The 22,845-nt window shown below is 47.2% G+C and overlaps 1 protein-coding gene across 1 annotated transcript; it reads right to left on the bottom strand.

The window, feature by feature from the left end:
* Positions 1 to 27: 27 nt before the first annotated feature.
* On the bottom strand, positions 28 to 22,466 carry LOC135523005 (uncharacterized). The gene is made up of 15 exons (XM_064949737.1): positions 22,440 to 22,466; positions 21,645 to 21,792; positions 21,436 to 21,509; positions 20,506 to 20,624; positions 16,436 to 16,523; positions 15,403 to 15,551; positions 15,199 to 15,283; positions 14,422 to 14,543; positions 10,993 to 11,142; positions 3,956 to 10,715; positions 3,653 to 3,807; positions 3,237 to 3,370; positions 2,727 to 3,070; positions 2,504 to 2,588; positions 28 to 1,668 (listed from the first exon to the last, which is right to left on the bottom strand). The coding sequence occupies exons 1-15, from the start codon at positions 22,464 to 22,466 to the stop codon at positions 1,535 to 1,537; spliced, it is 8,574 nt and encodes a 2,857-aa protein (XP_064805809.1). The 3' UTR covers positions 28 to 1,534.
* Positions 22,467 to 22,845: the final 379 nt, after the last annotated feature.

Here is a 22,845-nt window from a genome sequence, read left to right on the forward strand (position 1 = left end):
ACAGCAAAAGGAATAATCTGATTTAAGAATATAAGACAGTACAATTTATTTTCATCAAACAGTTCAATAAATGTTTCACAGTTTTTATGTTGTTTTCATTTCCCCTGGTTTTATACAGCATCCCATGAAACCCATTCTTTAAACAATACAGGTTTTAAACAGATGTTGAAACAGACTAAACAAAGGGACTAGTTGGAGCTTGACTGCATGATGGGTTGCTATTAGTAGAAAATGAATGTAAATCAACAAATACATGAACTTTGGAGATATTTACCGATGAGAAGCTTCCGTTTTATCATGCTAAGATACATTAATTGTACTCAAACAAAGTAAAATTATGACAAGACAACTATACATTGAATCATATTAGAAAATAATGAAACATGTTATATATATATTAGAGCAGGGTTTTCCGAACTCAGTCCTGCCACCCCCTTTTCCCCAGCACTACACAGTTGATTAAAATAATCAAAGCTTGATGATGAGTTGGTTATTTGAATCAGCTGTGTAGTGCTGGGACAAAACTAAAACATGCACCCAGGGGGGGCCCAGGACCCAGTTTGGGAAACCCTACAAGTTGAGGACAGGATGGCAGTTATAAAGACATGAAATTATACTCAATCTTTTTGGGGGTTGGGGAAAATATCTTGCTTTATTTGTTATGAAGAATAATTAAATCGAGAAGCTATTACTTAGATGCATTTTGTCCCAAACAATTCTGAGAGATAAATTAATTGCACCAAAATAAATAAACAATATTTACAAAGCATGGAAATATTTTTTTTAAATAAATAATGAATAAATTAAATAAATAATAGCTACACATAGTATTTTAGAATAAAATTATAGAGAAACATAGCTTGTTTTCATCTTTTCGTGCAGTCTAAGAATACATCTAAATTAAACAGCTCTAAAATTATATTGTATACACTATCTTTGTACACAAATGTTGAATGAGTACTCTCAAATACAGGAGTTAAGATTGTTTTCTGGCCCCAACTGCTGCCTACAAGTATGACTGACTGCAATGAAAATCGTTTTTACAAAGTTAAGATTTCAATCCAAGCTTCCACATAGACATAGACATGACTAAAAGAAAGTGCATCCCCCAGTACATACTGGGTAAAGACAACCGAAAGAAGCAGGTAAAGAGAAGGTAAGCTGGTACACAATGACTCCCATTGCATAGCCGTCAATCCGTTTCAGATTTTACAAAGCTCCAGACTGTTCTTCGCCTAGGACAAACTGCCTTTGTCATCAACCACTTCCAGCCAGTGTCTATAAATCGACCCTAGGTTACAGTGGCAAAGGGAGGAGTTATTATATCAACAACCTTTCTCGTACAAGGACTGGTAGCTGGTTAAACCTGGAATGTGTCCAGCTTTTAGAACGGGGGTCTTTTCATTCCGTTGCCTGATCGATAAAAAAATAGCCTCTGAGAATAGTTATGGTTGGAGAGGAATCCACTGGCCACTCTCAGAAGGTCCCTGTTCTGAGGGTTACAGAACAACTCAGAGGATTCCAGAACCCTGCCTCACACCAAGTGGGGGTCATCGGCTGGGCTGACGGTAAAACGCGAGGATGTCACTGGGTTGGCCCCCACGGGCGACCTCGGTTTGACTGACAAGTCCCCTTTTCTTTTGGAGTCTTTGCCTTTGCTGTTTGCTCCTGGTAGAAAGACAGGAGCATGGTGTAAGTAAGGGAATTAAGGAATTACTACACTACAACTATGCCATACACAAACACACTGTACTAGGGTTGGAGTAAATACTATTTGAATTCAGGGGATACATTCTAACACATTTCATTAAATCAAATTGACCCATGCGGCACAAGACATAAACAAAAGCATACAACTGTAAATGTTATTAAAAATATATATGTACGATAAAAACATTACACAAATGGTATATCATTAGTTAATATACTCTATACGTGTGTACAAACATCCTCTTGTAGAACCGAAGCACAAAAAGGCCCACACTCCCAAGTTAAAAATAAACTTTCTCTCATTGCAAAGCTTTGAACTGTTCAACTCTGCAGGCTGACAGAGATCATGAAAGTAGATTATTTTGGTGTTGATGCCTTTCTATATACAGTCTATTCAAAACACCCAGAGGGGATCAGCCAAAACTCTCATTATTCTGTGAAATGAAGCGATCGGTGGGAGAGACTGAGAGCGGACGGCTGCTGGAGACAGGGTGGAAAACACATCTTAGACGGTCATTGTTGAGCACCAGATTTATGTCCCCACTTCATTCCCCATGTCACAGCGTGTGGGGGATCATTACAAGAGATACATTTTGGGGGTGCATATTTAGAAAAGGGGTTGGTGTGAGGGGTTCTCAACTTCAGTGAGTGGGGATCAGATGGGAGCTGTCCAATGGGTGTTTGTTATTGTAGTAATTTCATCAAAAGCTTTTTATTGGCTCTCAGAAGGGAATGATATACAGGACCATTATATGGTTTCTAATAGCAACATGCATGCATACGTAGTACGTACCATGTAAATCAAATTTAGTGCTTTTGTTAGGAGCTGGAGCTGTACTGGTGCAGGTGGAACTACTCAGCTCACTGGTTGGAGTTTCCTGTTTCAGAAACAGAGAGGAGTCAGGGACTGAAAAGGAGCAGAGACAGTACATGTACATCCAATATAGTGAAAGTGTTAAAAGCCCAAGTGTAACATGGGACTCAATGTATGAGGGGGGGAGAAACTAAACAAACACCTGATCAAAGAGATAGACAGTGACATCATCAAAAAAGGACACGTTTCTCCCTCTGTCTTTCTCTTTGTCTATCGGTTCCCTTGGCGACTTCAGCAGACTCCTGAGCCCCACCCTTTTGCCAACATCTGTTTCAGTGACAACAATCACCCTCCTGGAGCCTTCGTCTTCCTGTTCTTCTTCCTCATCCTCATCGGGGTCACTTCCAGGGGACGCACCCCTCCGTCTCCCACTCCTGTCTCTGTGTAGCCCGCCCTCCCTGAACCCTCCCTTGGGACTGGAGGAGAGAGGGAGAGCAAGAGGGAGAGGAGGGAGGGAGAGGGAGAGGGACAGGCGAGCCAGTTTGGCTGTGAAAGAAAAGAGAGGAATAGATAAAGTCAGACATGAAAGATGGTGTCAGAAAGCACCAATCTATCCATTAGAACATGTCATTTACACACCTGCAGAGTGGGTGAATGTCAACAATGCATCCTATTCATACACATTTTCACACAAAAAAAGGCCTGGAGGTACCTTTCATTGCTTGGTTTGCCACAGGCTGAGGGGGTGTAACTTCTGGCTGCTGGATCACAGTCAGTGGTTCACTGTCAGTCGCATCAGACTCACTCTGGGGTTCAGAATTGGGTTCGGTGTCCGGCTCCTCTTCGCTAAGAACAGAAAAAAAGATCTCTTCTTTTATTATCTGTCTGCCTGCCATCATTCAACACAACAGTTAAAATCTAAATAAATCTCAAAATACATAGAGGGCAGTGGAGGTTACTGAGGGGAGGACAACCCATGATAATGGATGAAACGGAGCCAATGGATTGGCATCAAACCATGTGTTTGATGTATTTGATGACATTCCACCAATTCTGTTCCATCCATTACCACAAGCCCCTCCTCCCCAATTAAAGTGCCACCAACCTCCTGTGATAGAGAGAGCATACCTTCCTACATCCTTCACACTGACTGCGTCTCCGCCCCCATCTAAGGGCTGGTCTCCCCATGGGCGGAGAATGACGCTGTCGCTCACTGTCGCCACCCGGAGGACGTTCGTTTTAACGTTCTCACAGAGCGAGAACTGCAGTCTCTCCTCACACACCTGAAGAAAGGGAAACAGAAGAAGATAATAGGGGTATAAATGTTTAAACATATTCAGGAAAATGGATATTGTAAATTGTGTAGGCTTATACTTTCATACATCTACAAAGTTGTGCAACTTGGGGTTAATATGCAAGGCTAATGCTCACCTGCATCATTAGGCCATTTTTAGTGGGCATCTTTGAAAGCGACCTCTGGTCCTTGGAGTCTGGAGAATGACATGGTGAAAGGGCTGATGGGAACTGTAGTTCACGCCTCTCCTCCTGAGGTGAAAGTTTAGCCCCAGTTGGGACGTCCTGGACCGCCGATGGAACCGACCTGGCCAGCCAGTCAGCGCTCTCAGAGATTCCGTCAACTTCCTCTTTCTGTTCCACTCTCCTCTTCCCCTCAGGCATGGAGGTCCCACAGGTCTCTTCACCTTTATCGCTCTCTCCAGAACCCTTAGTTTTCTGCTCAGAGGTCTTCTTCATAGACTCCAACAGCTCCAGATTCCCCAGGAAGAGGTCACCCAGGGTGTCCTCCTCATCGCCAGATATGCAACACAGCTGCTCCAGTTTCTCAAAATCTTCCAGAGGCTCCTCGTCCAAATCCTTCCACTCAGAGATCAACAGCTCTGGGATGGTGTTGAGGGGACTCTGGAGGAATGACGGGAGTGTGGTGGTTGTGTTTTTCTGGGACAGGTTATTTCTGTCATCCTCGGATATGTTTGATGTAAGGCGGCTCTGGTTCTGGCTTTCACCTGAGAATAATGGAAGTGTTGGATGTACAGGTGAAAGGTCGAGGTTTGCAGAGATCCCTCTGCTGTGGGTTGTGGCGGGTGGTAAGGGGGGCGGCTCTGGGATATCAGTGTGAGGAGTGGGGGGCATTGTTGGGTCTCTCTCCGCACTGGTAATAAAATCTGAGCCTAAATAATCAAGGTTTATAAGACCCTGATCGTCGTCTATTTCTATGACAGAAGGTGGGGGACTAGGAAAAGAATCATCTAAACTCTGCAGCCTGTCTTCTTGCATATCTAGATCCATGCTAGGAGGAGGGCTGGGAAAGTCTACAGAACTGAACTGAAAGTTGTCTCCTTGTGAACCAGACAGATCTGTACAAGAGGCTACATCCTCCAAGTCATTATCATTGGGATAAGACACCAGGTCGCATAGAAGAGATATGTCTCTCAAATCCTCACCTGTGGTTACAATGTCTACTCCCCCTTCTCTGTCCTCCCCCATAAGCTGGCGAGTAGAGTCAGCTTCTTCAATGCGTATGCTTGGCTCAATATGTTTTAATCCTGACAAATCTACCTGTGGTACTCCAGTGAGGCAGATAGATACACCCAAATATTTACTCTTTACTGTGGGAGCAAGATGGTTGTCTAATTCAAAGTCCTGTTCTTTTTCTATGTTATTTTCGGCCATTGCCCCTTCTTCCATTTGGATTTCACTGAGATGATTCAACCTGTTGAAGTTCTGATTTCCCTCATCTTGAGCAATGTTTCCATCCAAGTCGTTCAGAAGAGATGCAGTTTGACTTCCACTGTCTCCACCCATCTCAGTGAGTGACCTGAACTGCTCCCTCCCTCTTGCATTGGTCTCATGCTCTGGGATTTCTCGGTTTTCCACCTCAACCACTAGCTGATCACCTTCAACATTTTGCTCATCATCATCATCAAACCTATCTGGATTTTCTATATTTTCCTCTTGCTGTACATCCAGTGCCTGGGATAGCTGACTGTCAATGCTACTGGAGAGAACCTGCTTCTGGGACAACTCTCCCTTTATTTCCAGGTTGGCTACCCGTCCCTGCCTCTCGTCATTAGAAGTATCTTCACTATCTTGGAGGACGGCTGGATGAGGCTCACTCCCCGCCAGTTCATCGTTCTCCTCAGCCTCCCAGAATTCCCGGCCTACCACCAGCTGCCCCCTCTCCTCCCAGGTCTTTCCGAACGCTGAGAAGAATTCCAATCCGAGTTCAGCTTCCTGGCTTCTGTTCTCCGGCGAGGCCCACTGGTCGTTCTCTGATGGCCACAGGTGCAGGTCTCCCTGCTGGAAACGGTGACAGTCGAACTCGCCCCTCACCACTCCTCCCCCTCTCCCCTCCCCCTCCTCCAGAGTGTTCCACAGCTCTTTAGCCTTCATCTCCTGATCCTTAGATGACTCCCTGTCCACAGTCTCAGCAGATCCATCCCTGCTCAAAGACCCACTCTGGCTCCCCGTCACTGGTCCTCTCTGAGGAGATTTCTCCTTCATGGCGTTACACAGCTCTCCAGCAGCAAGCTGTTTCTCTGTCTCTGATTTGGCCTTGGCCCTCTCGTCTTCGCTTTCCTCTGAGTAACACAAGTTTCTCAGGCCCAGCTCATTGGCGTCGGTGTGTTGAATCTCCAGATCTTGTCCGTCTTCTCTTTCAGACACCTCAGTGACCCCCTCGGCCCAGAAAGAAGAGGCCAGTTTGCTCTCTTCGTCATTGGTGCTCTCTCCGTCGTTGGGATCCAGTACTACTGGAATATCGTCACTGAGTTTGACCTCGCTGGTTTGAATACCGTAGAACCTAGATAGCCTGGATTCTCTGTTATCATGGTCGCCATGTAATGCTGTCACTGGTTCCGTAGTGTCTTTCATGGAATTATCATTTTCTCTCTCTTCAATACCTGGGAGTTCTTCATCCTCAAGTTTGTTATCCTTTGTCTGAATGGCAGATATTAATTTCAAACAGTCTGTTTTAGGGGTACTATTAGAAGGCAATTTCAAGTCTTTGTCTGTGGAGTCATGGAATCTAAAATCATTCGACTCCACATGAGAAATCACACCTTCTGTGTAATGATTACAAAGTTGAGTTCCATCATTGTAAGAGAACCCTTTGAGAGGTGCATCATCTAAGTTAGAGAACAGCTTAGCTATAAACTCATTGTTCTCCTTGGTCTGTGAGTTATCAGACAGGAGTCCCGGATGGACTAGGCCCTTTTCATCTGACTCTCCACTCTCATTGTGGAACATTCCAGAGTCTTCTCTCTGTTCTGATTCTAACCCTGTTTTATGTTCTACTTCTTTCAGACTGAGATCGTTCTCCTGAATACTCAACATGTCTTTATATCCATCATCACTGTTTTGAGAGATATCCTGAACATGAGCATTCTGTTCAAGAACTGTCTCCCTTTCCCTCTCAATGTCAATTCCCTTATTTGAAATCCTCTTCAAGGGACTCTTTCCCCCAGTTTCTCCCTCATCCTCTAATTCTGTCTTCTCTTCTATTCCTGTCAGCGTCCCCCTCTCTCCGCCTCGTCCACTGCCGGGTCTGGTCACGTTCAGTCCATCACTACTCTTCCTGCCAAGCCCCTCCCCTTCCCAGTCACTGTCAGAGAAGTAGGCAGAGTCTCTGTGGGGGGTTTCTGTCCCCAGCACCCCCCAACCACCTGGTCCTTCACCTCCAACACACGGGTCACCTGGGGTCAGACAGTCGGCTGAACTGGGGGTCAAAGATGAAAGGAATGAGTCTGAGGGGGTCATGGTGGAGAGAGAGAGGTCAGAGGATGGGTCCCAGTCTGGGGTGGTGGGAACGGCTGCAGGACTCTTTTGACTTGGGTCTGACCTTCCTTCTTGGTTGATCTGTGAATTCTGTTTGTTGATTTGTAAATAGCTTTCAACATTTGGGTCATGTGACTGAGCATTAGAACAATTTGATTTGATTTGATTTGAATGTGATGTGTCATTCTTCATTTGACTGTCACAACCTTTTGAACTCTCTGACCCTTCTTCCTTGTGACCTTTAGATTCAATTTGACATGCTCTATCTGTTTCTGATGTCTCTGTTGTTAAGTCATGTAAAATGTCATCAACAACTCCCTGCTTCTGACATCCTTGCCCTGTATCTCTGACCTCAGCATCACCTTTCATTCTCTCACAACTCCTTTCCCCAACATTATTCTGACCCCTGCTCTCTTTCTCATCTACATAAATAGGTGACTCATCATCACAGGGATTCTTTTCAGATTCTTCCACTCCTCCAGTAACACTGTCTTGAGATAAAGACTGAACTTGAGCTTGTCTTGAGAGCGCGACCCTTTCTCTGACTCTCTGTGTTTCTCTTACAGGTAAGGCTGGACCTTCTGAAACGTCCTCCTCTGTTTTGGTACTGGGGAATGTTTGGTAAAGGAGGAGGCCATCTTTTGGCATTATCTCTGAGAACACAAAGTCACCAGGCTGGGGCTGAAAGTCTGGGTGAGAGTTGGTGTCAGCGGTGGGATCTGTGAGTGAGCTGGGTAAGTCCTTGAGGCAGGTTGTGTCTGTGGGACATTCCTCTTCCTGTTTGACAGACTGTTTATTTGATCCTATTTGCAGTACTGGAATCTCAGGCCGTATAGTGACCTTCATCTCACTCTTTTTTGCCCGTTTAGTCACTTGGGCGTAAATGGCCTCCGGTGCTACATCGTCTTTGCCTCTGTTTGATGTACGTATGGAACTCTCTGATTGGAAACGGATGGTCTGAGAGGAGTCAGGATCTATGCATATTGACTCGTATTCTGGTGACATTGGAGTGGGTGAATGAGACAAGTCCTCGCAATGCTTGTTGGAGGCGGTTGCATTTTGTCTAGATATGATCTCCGTCAAAAAGGTCTCTGCTGATTGGATCTCCTTCAGGAACTCCTCTCTGGTCATCTGTCCCTTCTTGGTCTCCTGTGACTCCGACTCCTGCCTCCCCACTGTGATTTCGGAGAGGAGGGATCGGGATCTCCTCATGCCCCTGGAGTATGCCTCCTCGGCCTCAGCGTAGGACGGGAGGCCAGGGGTGCAGGTGTAGGTGTAGGGACGAGATCGGGAGCCAGGAGGGTGGAGGAACTTCACCGGATCTCTCTCCATGCCTGCATCCATCCTTCCTGTGTTTGTGATCTCAGTGAGGAATAGATCTCTCTGGATGGAGCCTTTCCTCACCCTCTCCACCTCTGTCCCCATCTGTGTGTTTCTGTCTGTGTGTTTCTGTCTGTCTGTCTGTTCTGCAGAACCCAGCTCTGTGGCCAGCGACCGGGACCGACGCATCCCCCCTCTCAAGGGCTGGAGGAAGTTCCCTGACCTCTCCCCATAACTTTTCTTCTCCCGCTCTGTGTCAACCTCCCATGAGGTCCACCCCTCCTTGGACTTGGCATCATTTGACTCTGACACACTAGAGATCTCAGTCAGAAACAGGTGCATGGGGGATATCTTGGCGTCGGTTACGCTATCCGCCTGCAGTTCCGCGTCCTCCCTCCAGATGGCAGGCAGGATGGTGGCGAGGCGCGACTGGGTCCTCTTCATACCCCTGGAGAAGAGCTCGGCTGTGGCCGGATCCGCATCCTCTGACAAACTAGAAGTCGGGACGGTTGTCCCTCCCCCACTGGGTTTCTCAGGGGACATAAAGGGGGAGTCATCCTCATCTGAATAGGTGGGACTGGAGGACGAGTGCCTCTCAATTCTGGGGCCCCCGGACTCGGAATGGGAGATGTTGCGGTAAACAGGTCGAAATACGTTCTGACGTCGTACAGGAGAGTCAAAGTCTTTTGAGCGGTAATTGGATGTTCCCTTTGTGTTGTGCAAGGATGCTGTGCGCCGTACACCACCTTGTCGGTCTGAGTCGTCACAGGATAGTGGCTCTCTTTGAGAGTACATCTGGGGCTTACTGTATCTGGAGTAGCTACCTACACCATAGCTGTGATACAGGCCCCTTTGGGGCTTGTAGTGGGGTGGGAGAGGGGGAGGACATGTTTGGGGAGTGGGGTAGATGGGGTGGCTGGACTGGGGTAGGGAGGGGGACAGTGACGGGGAGGGGGGCATGGTCTGACGAGGACGGTGGAACCCTAAGTGATCATATGATGATGGCAGGCAGCTGCCCGTCAGAGGGTCCATCGTTTCTATCTTACCACTCATGGAATAGTGACCCAGCCCAAGCCCTACTCGGTGGTAGCCCAACGGAGGAGCAGGGAGGGGGCGCGAGTGGAGGTGGTTGCCCGAGGAGGTTGACATAGAACGTGGCTTGGGAGGCAGGACAGGGGCCTGAGAACCAATGGATGACCTACTGTCTCCTTCACCCCCCTCCTCCTCCTCCTCATCTCCTAAATCCACCACAGAGAAGTCAGTCACCCTACTGGAGGTGTCTTTGAACTCTGCCACCCCAGTGTTGGGGACCCTTAGCTGGACCTCGCTGGATCGGATGGTCTGGATGGATTTCCCTCCTCGCCCGGTGAACTCCTCATCAGAACTGTACGGCGGACGTTCTTTGCCCAGCATTCCGCTGCGTATCTCCACTAGCTCCAGATCTCCAGGACACAACGAGTCAGAACAGAAAGAATGCGCTTTCCCTTTAAGAGATGGGGACTTATCCTGAGGGGTGTGCTCCTCCAATCGGATAAAGTACTCGCTGGCGAGAGAGGGGCTACGTGCACTTATCACAGGGACAACAGTGGGTGTGTCCAGGGATTGTCTGTGGGAGGGGTTGACCGTCGGGATTGGCTGGGGAGGAGGAAGTGGTTGGTAGCCCCGCTTCGCATGGGCCTTCTCCCAGAAGTACTCAAAATTTAACCCTTTACTGGTCTCTGTGACTGTCAGGATGTCATCAAGTTCTGTGGAGGATGGGGTGATGCAGTTCCCCACGGGGTCCAGTAGAGGGTAGGAGTTCCCCCTGTCATCCCTCCCATACTCCCTCTCTCTCTGTCGTTCACTCGCTGCAGCCTGGAAGGCCGGAGGACGAAGAGAATCCCACCGTCTTTCAAATGACTCATCGCTCTCTCCTCTTCTTCCTCTCCCTTCCTCATACTCCTCATCCTCCTCGTCCTCTCCCACACTCCTCCGGGACATCCCTCGCTCAGCAGCCAGAAGGGAGGAGAGGAGGAGGAATACCTCAGCGATGGAAGGGCGTTGGGAAGGAGGGAGCCAGCAGGACTGCATGATCTCATACCTGGAAGAGGAAAGACAGGAAAGACAAACACAAAGATAAGGGGGATTGGAAATGACGCAGACAATTACATTGATGGAAGCTACAATCTATCTGCAGTATTAAAGCTGATCTACCTCCACCCCAAAAAATAGGTTTGAGGGGATTGCATATATTAGCTATGACCTTAATGATCTATTGACAAAGTAGGCCTTTAAAGTAACACATCTGTAATCGACTCATTTCTTCATCATATGCAGATATCATCAGAGAACCAAAAGTCAAGAAATGGCCCACTGACCAGTAGTCAGCGTGGGAGAGTTTGAGCCGTGGCTGGGCCAGGGTGATCTGTCTCTCTCTGATGACGAAGGTCAACACTTCCTCATCACTCAGGTGCCTGTGAGGCTGAGAACCAAACTCAAACAGCTCCCAGATCACCACCCCAAGAGACCTGGGAGAAAAGGAAGAGAGAGGGGAGAGAAATGGGAGAGAGTGGGAAAGAAGTGGGAGAGAGAGGAGAGAAATGGGAGAAAGAGAGGAGAGGGAAGTTGGAGAGAGAGGGGAGAGTGGGGGGAGAAGTGGGGGAGAGAGGGGAGAGTGGGGGAGAAGTGGGAGAGAGAGGGGAGAGAAGTGTGAGAGAGAGGAGAGGGAAGTCGGAGAGAGAGGAGAGCGAGAGGGGAGAGAAGTGGAGAGAGAGGGGAGAGAGAGGGGAGAGAAAGGAGAGAGAGGGGAGAGAGAGGGGAGAGAAGTGGGAGAGAGAGGGGATAGAAGTGTGAGAGAGGAGAGGGAAGTGTGAGAGAGGAGAGGGAAGTCGGAGAGAGAGGAGAGAGAGAGGGGAGAGAAGTGTGAGAGAGGAGAGGGAAGTCGGAGAGAGAGGAGAGCGAGAGGGGAGAGAAGTGGAGAGAGAGGGGAGAAAAGTGGGATAAAGAGGGGAAAGAGAGGGGAAAGATGTGGGATAAAGAGGGGAAAGAGAGGGGAGAGATGTGGGATAAAGAGGGGAAAGAGAGGGGAGAGATGTGGGATAAAGAGGGGAAAGAGAGGGGAAAGATGTGGGATAAAGAGGGGAAAGAGGGGAAAGATGTGGGATAAAGAGGGGAAAAAGAGGGGAAAGATGTGGGATAAAGAGGGGAAAGAGAGGGGAGAGATGTGGGATAAAGAGGGGAAAGAGAGGGGAAAGATGTGGGGGAGAAGTGGGAGAGAGAGGGGAGAGAAGTGTGAGAGAGAGGAGAGGGAAGTCGGAGAGAAGTGGAGAGAGAGGGGAGAGAGAGGGGAGAGAAAGGAGAGAGAGGGGAGAGAGAGGGGAGAGAAGTGGGAGAGAAGTAGGAGAGAGAGGAGAGGGAAGTCGGAGAGAGAGGAGAGCGAGAGGGGAGAGAAGTGGAGAGAGAGGGGAGAGAGAGGGGAGAGAAGTGGGAGAGAGCGGGGAGAGAGAGGGGAGAGAAAGGAGAGAGAGAGGGGAGAAGTGGGATAAAGAGGGGAAAGAGAGGGGAAAGATGTGGGATAAAGAGGGGAAAGAGAGGGGAAAGATGTGGGATAAAGAGGGGAAAGAGAGGGGAGAGATGTGGGATAAAGAGGGGAAAGAGAGGGGAAAGATGTGGGATAAAGAGGGGAAAGAGAGGGGAAAGATGTGGGATAAAGAGGGGAAAGAGAGGGGAAAGATGTGGGATAAAAAGGGGAAAGAGAGGGGAAATATGTGGGGGAGAAGTGGGAGAGAGAGGGGAGAGAAGTGTGAGAGAGAGGAGAGGGAAGTCGGAGAGAGAGGAGAGTGAGAGGGGAGAGAAAGGAGAGAGAGGGGAGAGAAGTGTGAGAGAGGAGAGGGAAGTCGGAGAGAGAGGAGAGCAAGAGGGGAGAGAAGTGGAGAGAGGGGAGAGAGAGGGGAGAGAAGTGGGAGAGAGAGGGGAGAGAAAGGAGAGAGAGGGGAGAGAAGTGGGAGAGAGAGGGGAGAGAAGTGTGAGAGAGGAGAGGGAAGTCGGAGAGAGAGGAGAGCGAGAGGGGAGAGAAGTGGAGAGAGAGGGGAGAGAGAGGGGAGAGAAAGGAGAGAGAGGGGAGAGAAAGGAGAGAGAGAGGGGAGAGAGAGGGGAGAGAAAGGAGAGAGAGGGGAGAGAAGTATAATAAAGAGGGGAAAGAGAGGGGAAAGATGTGGGATAAAGAGGGGAAAGACAGGGGAAAGATGTGGGATAAAGAGGGGAAAGAGAGGGGAGAGATGTGGGATAAAGAGGGGAAAGAGAGGGGAAATATGTGGGGGAGAAGTGGGAGAGAGAGGGGAGAGAAAGGAGAGAGAGAGGGGAGAGAAAGGAGAGAGAGGGGAGAGAAGTGTGAGAGAGGAGAGGGAAGTCGGAGAGAGAGGAGAGCAAGAGGGGAGAGAAGTGGAGAGAGAGGGGAGAGAGAGGGGAGAGAAGTGGGAGAGAGAGGGGAGAGAAAGGAGAGAGAGGGGAGAGAAGTGGGAGAGAGAGGGAGAGAAGTGTGAGAGAGGAGAGGGAAGTCGGAGAGAGAGGAGAGCGAGAGGGGAGAGAAGTGGAGAGAGAGGGGAGAGAGAGGGGAGAGAAAGGAGAGAGAGGGAGAGAAAGGGAGAGAGAGGGGAGAGAGAGGGGAGAGAAAGGAGAGAGAGGGGAGAGAAGTATAATAAAGAGGGGAAAGAGAGGGGAAAGATGTGGGATAAAGAGGGGAAAGACAGGGGAAAGATGTGGGATAAAGAGGGGAAAGAGAGGGGAGAGATGTGGGATAAAGAGGGGAAAGAGAGGGGAAATATGTGGGGGAGAAGTGGGAGAGAGAGGGGAGAGAAAGGAGAGAGAGAGGGGAGAGAGAGGGGAGAGAAAGGAGAGAGAGGGGAGAGAAGTATAATAAAGAGGGGAAAGAGAGGGGAAAGATGTGGGATAAAGAGGGGAAAGAGAGGGGAAAGATGTGGGATAAAGAGGGGAAAAAGAGGGGAAAGATGTGGGATAAAGAGGGGAAAGAGAGGGGAGAGATGTGGGATAAAGAGGGGAAAGAGAGGGGAAAGATGTGGGATAAAGAGGGGAAAGAGAGGGGAGAGATGTGGGATAAAGAGGGGAAAGAGAGGGGAAATATGTGGGGGAGAAGTGGGAGAGAGAGGGGAGAGAAGTGTGAGAGAGAGGAGAGGGAAGTCGGAGAGAGAGGAGAGCGAGAGGGGAGAGAAGTGGAGAGAGAGGGGAGAGAGAGGGGAGAGAAAGGAGAGAAAGGGGAGAGAAAGGAGAGAAAGGGGAGAGAAGTATAATAAAGAGGGGAAAGAGAGGGGAAAGATGTGGGATAAAGAGAGGAAAGAGAGGGGAAAGATGTGGGATAAAGAGGGGAAAGAGAGGGGAAAGATGTGGGATAAAGAGGGGAAAGAGAGGGGAGAGATGTGGGATAAAGAGAGGAAAGAGAGGGGAGAGATGTGGGATAAAGAGGGGAAAGAGAGGGGAGAGATGTGGGATAAAGAGGGGAAAGAGAGGGGAGAGATGTGGGATAAAGAGGGGAAAGAGAGGGGAGAGATGTGGGATAAAGAGGGGAAAGAGAGGGGAGAGATGTGGGATAAAGAGGGGAAAGATGTGGGATAAAGAGGGGAGAGATGTGGGATAAAGAGGGGAAAGAGAGGGGAGTGATAGGAGAAAATAGGAGTAGAGAGAGAGTTGGAGGATAGAGAAATAATCAAATTAGATAAGGAATACAGAATACAGCTTATTGAAACATTCAGTTGTTTATTTGTCCATTTTAGAGGTTGTGTTATGGTACGTACCACAGATTGCTGGTCTTGGTCTGGTCAGTGACGATCAGAGATCCTCTGTACTCCTCCAGAAGCTCTGGCGCTATCCACCTCAGGGGAATCCACAGCTTGTCTGATGTTAGGTAATAGTCATCCTACACAGATAAACACACACAGAGGGATGCATGGACTTGAAGATAAGCCATTAGGGACATCCAATACGTTAGGGATAATCAACAAGGGGCTATGTGTTTTCTGGAAGATAATCAAACACCTGGAAGGTGTGTTCCATGACACGCTAAAGGAGCAGAACTGACCTTCCACGGAGTTGCATTATTTTGCAGAGAACGCATAGAGCCCCATGGTTATAATTTAAAACATTTATAGCTAGAAATGTGTTCATTTGCAGGTAGAAAATGTGTTCAACATCCACTGAAGTACCTAGCAAGTTTACTATATAGAGACCATAGTTGCCATGGTAACCAAACAAACAGACTTGCTAGTTTAGCTAACCAAATTTGAGTCCTAGCATGAAAATTGAATCCAACAATGCCAATAATGGTTCAACTTTTACTTTCAAATGCAGCTCAAGCATAGAACATGTAATAACTATACCCATTGAATTCTATCATCCAAATATACTGTGGATTATAGGGAAATATTGCCCTCTCTAGAATGCCATACAAGCCTATCAGAAACGATTATTCAACAATGCCATGGTATAAAGTGGTATAACTTGTCTACAGGTTGTGGTGGTTCAAGCAAAGTACATGGATAAGCGCGAACGCCCCCACACACACTCAAACATACCTTGTAGTGGTTGTGAGACAGCCCATAGTCTCCGATTCTGACAGTGAGGTCAGAGGTAAGGAGACAGTTCCTCAAAGCCAGATCACTGGAGAGAAAACAATCATAATCCCTTTACTATCAATCACTCAATTACCAACCACTCAATCACTGGAGCTATTGGAACCCCACTGGAGCAAGAGAGAGCCAGGATATGACCTCACAGACCTGTGGATGTAGTTGTTCTCGTGGAGGTGCAGCAGGCCAGAGGTGATTTCAAACGCCATCCTCTGCAGGGTCAGCATTTCCAGGGTCAGAAGGTCAGGGGTCATCCCATCTGACTTCCTCTGGGCTCTCAGGTACCTCTTCAGGTCGCCCTGGTAACACATCACAAATATAATAAATTTATTAAAACGTCAATGAGTGTTACCAATATCATTAATTTATTACACCATCAATGAGCATTACCAATATCATGTACAGTATGTGATACTTAAAACAATCAGAAGAACAATTAACATAGTTTATAACTTTGACCAGACATATTGAGCTATATATCAAGTACATTTGTACATTTATGCTGGAGAAATACCCTCTCCTAAGTGTTTTCCTGAACCCGAAGGTCCTCAAAAGCAGAAGGGGAATTGGTAATGAGTTAATATCACTAGAGAGAGAGAGGTTGTACTGGTGGTAGGACAGGAGAATAAGATACTTCAAATGATAAAGGGATGTGTGTTTCAATGTACAGAGGATTTATAGCTTATGTTATTCTGGTAAAGGGCTGCGGTATTGTTTCTCTCCCGTCCCTGGTCGTTCATTGATCTGTTTGAGTCATTGATTGGCCAGAGAGTCCAATCACTTGGGATTTCAGGTCTCAATCGGTCTTTGATTAAAGAGCAAGAATGAAAGCAAACAAACAGAGGCAGCAGGTGTTGAGTGTTGGAGCTGGAAACAACTGGCATAACATCACATCACCAAGTATTTACATGGTTATTTGATGGGGGGAAAGGAAACTAACCAAACATATGTTTCCATGTACGGAAGCTATAGTCTGGTGTTTGTCACTTAATTGATCCATTTGAATCATCCATTGTCCAATCAGTCTCTGATGGAAACACAATGATGAGAGCAAACAATCCTAGAGGAAGGGAGTAAATGTATCCTTTCCAAAACAAAATTGCCTCTCTTTGGATCTCCTCTACAATGTGCCCTCCTCTTCTTCTCCATCCCATAATAGTAGTTAAAACAACATGGCCCTCACCAACTGACAGAACTCCATGACCAGCAGGAAGGGAATGCTCTCGCTGCATTGGCCCAAACACTGAAGAATGTTGGGATGTTGGAGACTCCTGAAGGCAAGAAAATAGAGAGGTAGAGAGAGGGGGGAGGGAGAGAGGGGAGAGAGAGAAAGATGATGAAACGAGAAAGGCAATGCAGCAGAGGATATGCAGTTAAAGTGAGCAAGGGAAGAGGAGAGAGGGGGATAACATCTGGGCACATTTGTTTGTGTAGGTTTACTTAGGTGGGTTTGTTAGTGAGAAAGTGGAGAGGACGAAAGAAAACAGACAGAGCTAGAGAGAGGGGGAGAGGACGATAGAAAACAGACAGTACTAAAGAGAGGGGGAGAGGACGATAGAAAACAGACAGAACTAGAGAGAGGGGGAGAGGACGATAGAAAACAGACAGAACTAGAGAGAGGGGGAGAGGACGATAGAAAACAGACAGAACTAGAGAGAGGGGGAGAGGACGATAGAAAACAGACAGAACTAGAGAGAGGGGGAGAGGACAAAAGAAAACAGACAGAACTAGAGAGAGGGGGAGAGGACGATAGCAAACAGACAGAACTAGAGAGAGGGGGAGAGGACAAAAGAAAACAGACAGAACTAGAGAGAGGGGGAGAGGACAATAGAAAACAGACAGAACTAGAGAGAGGGGGAGAGGACAAAAGAAAACAGACAGAACTAGAGAGAGGGGAAGAGGATGAAAGAAAACAGACAGAGCTAGAGAGAGGGGGAGAGGATGATAGAAAACAGACAGAAATAGAGAGAGGGGGAGAGGACGATAGAAAACAGACAGAACTAGAGAGAGGGGGAGAGGACAAAAGAAAACAGACAGAACTAGAGAGAGGGGAGAGGACGATAGCAAACAGACAGAACTAGAGAGAGGGGGAGAGGACAAAAGAAAACAGACAGAACTAGAGAGAGGGGGAGAGGACAATAGAAAACAGACAGAACTAGAGAGAGGGGGAGAGGACGATAGAAAACAGACAGAACTAGAGAGAGGGGGAGAGGACGATAGAAAACAGACAGAACTAGAGAGAGGGGGAGAGGACAAAAGAAAACAGACAGAACTAGAGAGAGGGGAAGAGGATGAAAGAAAACAGACAGAGCTAGAGAGAGGGGGAGAGGATGATAGAAAACAGACAGAAATAGAGAGAGGGGGAGAGGACAAAAGAAAACAGACAGAACTAGAGAGAGGGGAAGTGGACGATAGAAAACAGACAGAACTAGAGAGAGGGGAAGAGGATGAAAGAAAACAGACAGAGCTAGAGAGAGGGGGAGAGGATGATAGAAAACAGACAGAAATAGAGAGAGGGGGAGAGGACAAAAGAAAACAGACAGAACTAGAGAGAGGGGAAGAGGATGAAAGAAAACAGAGAGCTAGAGAGAGGGGAAGAGGATGAAAGAAAACAGACAGAGCTAGAGAGAGGGGGGGAGGATGATAGAAAACAGACAGAACTAGAGAGAGGGGGAGAGGATGATAGAAAACAGACAGAACTAGAGAGAGGGGGAGAGGATGATAGAAAACAGACAGAACTAGAGAGGGGGAAGAGGAGGATAGAAAACAGACAGAACTAGAGAGAGGGGGAGAGGATGATAGAAAACAGACAGAACTGGAGAGGGGGAGAGGATGATAGAAAACAGACAGAACTAGAGAGAGGGGGAGAGGACGATAGAAAACAGACAGAACTAGAGAGAGGGGAGAGGATGATAGAAAACAGACAGAACTGGAGAGGGGAGAGGATGATAGAAAACAGACAGAACTAGAGAGAGGGGGAGAGGATGATAGAAAACAGACAGAACTGGAGAGGGGAGAGGATGATAGAAAACAGACAGAACTAGAGAGAGGGGGAGAGGATGATAGAAAACAGACAGAACTGGAGAGGGGGAGAGGATGATAGAAAACAGACAGAACTAGAGAGAGGGGGAGAGGACGATAGAAAACAGACAGAACTAGAGAGAGGGGGAGAGGACGATAGAAAACAGACAGAACTAGAGAGGGGGGAGAGGACAAAATAAAACAGACAGAACTAGAGAGAGGGGAAGAGGATGAAAGAAAACAGACAGAACTAGAGAGAGGGGAAGAGGATGAAAGAAAACAGACAGAGCTTGAGAGAGGGGGAGAGGATGATAGAACTAGAGAGAGGGGGAGAGGACGATAGAAAACAGACAGAACTAGAGAGAGGGGGGAGGACGATAGAAAACAGACAGAACTAGAGAGAGGGGGGGAGGACGATAGAAAACAGACAGAACTAGAGAGAGGGGGAGAGGACGATAGAAAACAGACAGAACTGGAGAGGGGGAGAGGATGATAGAAAACAGACAGAACTAGAGAGAGGGGGGGAGGACGATAGAAAACAGACAGAACTAGAGAGAAGGGGGGAGGACGATAGAAAACAGACAGAACTAGAGAGGGGGGAGAGGACAAAATAAAACAGACAGAACTAGAGAGAGGGGAAGAGGATGAAAGAAAACAGACAGAACTAGAGAGAGGGGAAGAGGATGATAGAAAACAGACAGAGCTTGAGAGAGGGGGAGAGGATGATAGAAAACAGACAGAACTAGAGAGAGGGGGAGAGGACGATAGAAAACAGACAGAACTAGAGAGAGGGGGAGAGGACAAAAGAAAACAGACAGAACTAGAGAGAGGGGGAGAGGACAAAAGAAAACAGACAGAACTAGAGAGAGGGGAAGAGGACGATAGAAAACAGACAGAACTAGAGAGAGGGGGAGAGGACAAAAGAAAACAGACAGAACTAGAGAGAGGGGGAGAGGTTGATAGAACTAGAGAGAGGGGGAGAGGACGATAGAAAACAGACAGAACTAGAGAGAGGGGGAGAGGACAAAAGAAAACAGACAGAACTAGAGAGAGGGGAAGAGGATGAAAGAAAACAGACAGAGCAAGAGAGAGGGGGAGAGGATGAAAGAAAACAGACAAAACTACAGAGAGGGGGAGAGGATGATAGAAAACAGACAGAACTAGAGAGAGGGGAAGAGGATGATAGAAAACAGACAGAACTAGAGAGAGGGGGAGAGGACGATAGAAAACAGACAGAACTAGAGAGAGGGGGAGCGAGAGAGAGAGATGATAGAGAAACATGTGTTTCTATATGTGACAGAGAAAGAGGCAACTGTGTGTATGAGAGAGAGCGAGAGATAGAGAGAGATGGCGGGCCAAGTGTCATTTTAATCTAAGTTGAGCATAATAAATAGGTCAGACCAGTAGTCATCTGTCACTCCATGTTACAGTTCTAACACTGCACCACTTGTATGCAGCATGCAGTCTCTAACTACCAGCATCTCAATATGACACACGACAATTAAACACATCTACTGATGTGACTTGGTCCATGTAGATCTTTTTCAAACAGCACCAAATCAACCAGAGTGAAATACAGGTTGGGAGTTAACTGTGAAGTTAATCCCAAGAACTGTGATTTATAATACACTGAATGAACAAAACATTAGGAACACCTGCTCGTAACATGACAGACAGACCAGGTGTGAATCCAGGGGAAAGCTATGATCCTTTATTGATGTCACTTATTAAATCCACTTCAATCCGTGTAGATGAAGGGGGAGAGACAAGTTAAAGAAGGATTTTTAAACCTTCAGACAATCGAGACATGGATTGTGTATGTGTGCCATTCAGAGGGTGAGTGGGCAAGACAGAAGATTTAAGTTCCTGTGAATGGGGAATGGTAGTAGGTGTCAGGCACACTGGTTTGAGTGTATCAAGAACTGCATAGCTGCTGGGTTTTTCACACTCAACAATTTCCCGTGTGTATCAAGAATGGTCCCCCACCCAAAGGAAAATCCAGCCAACTTGATACAACTGTGGGACACATTGGAGTCAACATGGGCCAGCATGTGGAAAGCTTTTGACACCTTGTAGAATCCATACCCTGACTTGAGGCTGTTCTGAGGGAAAAGGAGGGTGCAACTCAATATTAGGTAAGTGTTCCTAATGTTTTGTGCACTCAGGAAACCACACAAAAACAAATAACTTAAATAAAAGTGTCTGATGACACAAAATGCCAGTTTCTCTGACCTGTATGGCTCAGACTCAGCCAAGAACTTCCTCTGCTCCAGAGGGCTGGCACTGACCCTCAACTCCTTCACCACGGCCTGGGAGGAGCTGCAGTCACACAGCACCTCCGCTAGGATCACCTGAGGGAGGGAGAGAGAGAGGGAAGGAGGGAGAGAGAGAGGGGGGGAAGAGGAGAGCGAGAGAGGGAGAAGGAGGTAAGGAGAAAGAGAGATGTGGGACAGACAGGAGAGAGAGGGAGAGAAAGAGAGAGAGAGAGAGAGAGAGAGAGAGAGAGAGAGAGGGAAAAATGAGGTAAGGAGAAAGAGAGATGTGAGACAGACAGGAGAGAGAGGGAGAGAAAGAGAGAGAGAGAGAGAGAGAGAGAGAGAGAGGGAAAAATGAGGTAAGGAGAAAGAGAGATGTGAGAAAGACAGGAGAGAGAGGGAGAGAAAGAGAGAGAGAGAGAGAGAGAGGGAAAAATTAGGTAAGGTGAAAGAGAGATGTGAGACAGACAGGAGAGAGAGGGAGAGAAAGAGAGAGAGAGAGAGAGGGAAAAATGAGGTAAGGAGAAAGAGAGATGTGAGACAGACAGGAGAGAGAGGGAGAGAAAGAGAGAGAGGAGAGGAGAGGGAGAGAGGTAGGGGAGAGAGATGGAAGGAGAAAGAGATGTGGGACAGAGGGGGAGAGGGGGAAAGAGAGGAGAAGGAAGGAGAGAGAGGGAGAGAAGAGAGGGAAAGAGAGAGATCAGAAATATAGTGGTGCAGGAAGAAGACATAACTCATGAGAGCTGGTAGGAAGCCAATATTAGATTTACTGAGAAGCTGTTAAAAGGATGTGTCTTTTAGAGGAAACATGGGGTTGAAAGACATTTGGAAGAACTGCCAGATCCAGCTACCACCATTACATGATGACGTCACAACTGAGGGTGGAGGTATGAGTTGGTGATCTCACCTTTCCAAACCAGCCATTTCCTATTTCCTGAAGGTAGTTGAGAGTGTGCCTACGGAAGTACTTCGACTTAGAGTCTTTAGAGACAGAATAGAGGAGATGAAAAGAGAAAGATACATGATTTGTGGTTTTCTGATATCCATCAAGTTTGCTAATATTCATGTGCTATATACTGCCATCTGCTCCAGCCTCAGAGAGTCTGCCTTAGTTACCTGAGCCATCCTGCAGGGCGAGGCAGTTAGCCCTGTCCCTGAGTGGGAGGGTGTAGACCTCCGGGAGGGAGGGGCAAGAGGACAGACTGTCCTCCTGGGCGGGGCTAGAACCCCCAGAACACTCCTCCCCCTCTGCATTGTCAAACTCCTGATTTGACAGGAAAGAACAGAGGAAGCGTAGAAGCTTTAGAGATATTGTAAGTTTGAAAAGCAGTGATCACCAAGCCTGGTCCGGGAGATACAGGGCTTGTATGTTTTTGTTCCAGCCCAGCACCAACACACCTGATTCAGCTTATTAAACTCTTGTTTATTACCGTAGTTGATTAGTTGAATCCGGTGTGTTAGTTCTGGCCTGTCCTGGAACAAAACCCTACACACCCGAAGCTCTCCAGGATGAAGGTTGGTGACCGCTTTTCTAGTGGGTGTGTCAATACCCTAAAGTGGTTTACGTTTCTAAAAGTGTAAACAAATAACTGGTGGGCAGACACCATATTACTTTCCCCTCGTTGCCTGTGTTTTCACATCAGTTAAGATGAAGGAGGGGAGCCACTTTAGATAATTGAGATGCACCCAGTGTGCTGGCTGAAATGTCACAAAGAAAGACCGATCTGGATTTAATATGAGGAAATCTATTAAATGTAAACAGACCCTAAGCTTTCTGGCTCATGCAACATCTGTAATACTTCTGGTAAAATGTGGTGCTGCACATGCAGCCAAAGAAACAATGAACCATCCAAAGATGACAGATTCAAAGACAATAGATTCATAGAGGGTTTGAATTATGTGGATGCCCACCGCCCCTGTGGTGCAGGGCCCTTCCATGACAAATCAGGACATTCCCATATGCTTTAACATTGTTACAGCTCAATGTTTAGAGTTTCCCTAAGGGCCAATGTGTAATATGATGCCTATATCTATTGATCTACAGTCGTGGCCAAAAGTTTTGAGAATGACACAAATATTAATTTCCACAACGTTTGCTGCTTCAGTGTATTTAGATATTTTTGTCAGATGTTACTATGGAATACTGAATTATAATTACAAGCATTTCATAATGTGTCAAAGGCTTTTATTGACAATTACATGAAGTTGATGCAAAGAGTCAATGTTTGCAGTGTTGACCCTTCTTTTTCAAGACCTCTGCAACCCGCCCTGGCATGCTGTCAATTAACTTCTGGGCCACATCCTGACTGATGGCAGC

Source organism: Oncorhynchus masou, chromosome 30 (assembly GCF_036934945.1).
Source record: "Oncorhynchus masou masou isolate Uvic2021 chromosome 30, UVic_Omas_1.1, whole genome shotgun sequence".
NCBI classification, from domain to species: domain Eukaryota; kingdom Metazoa; phylum Chordata; class Actinopteri; order Salmoniformes; family Salmonidae; genus Oncorhynchus; species Oncorhynchus masou.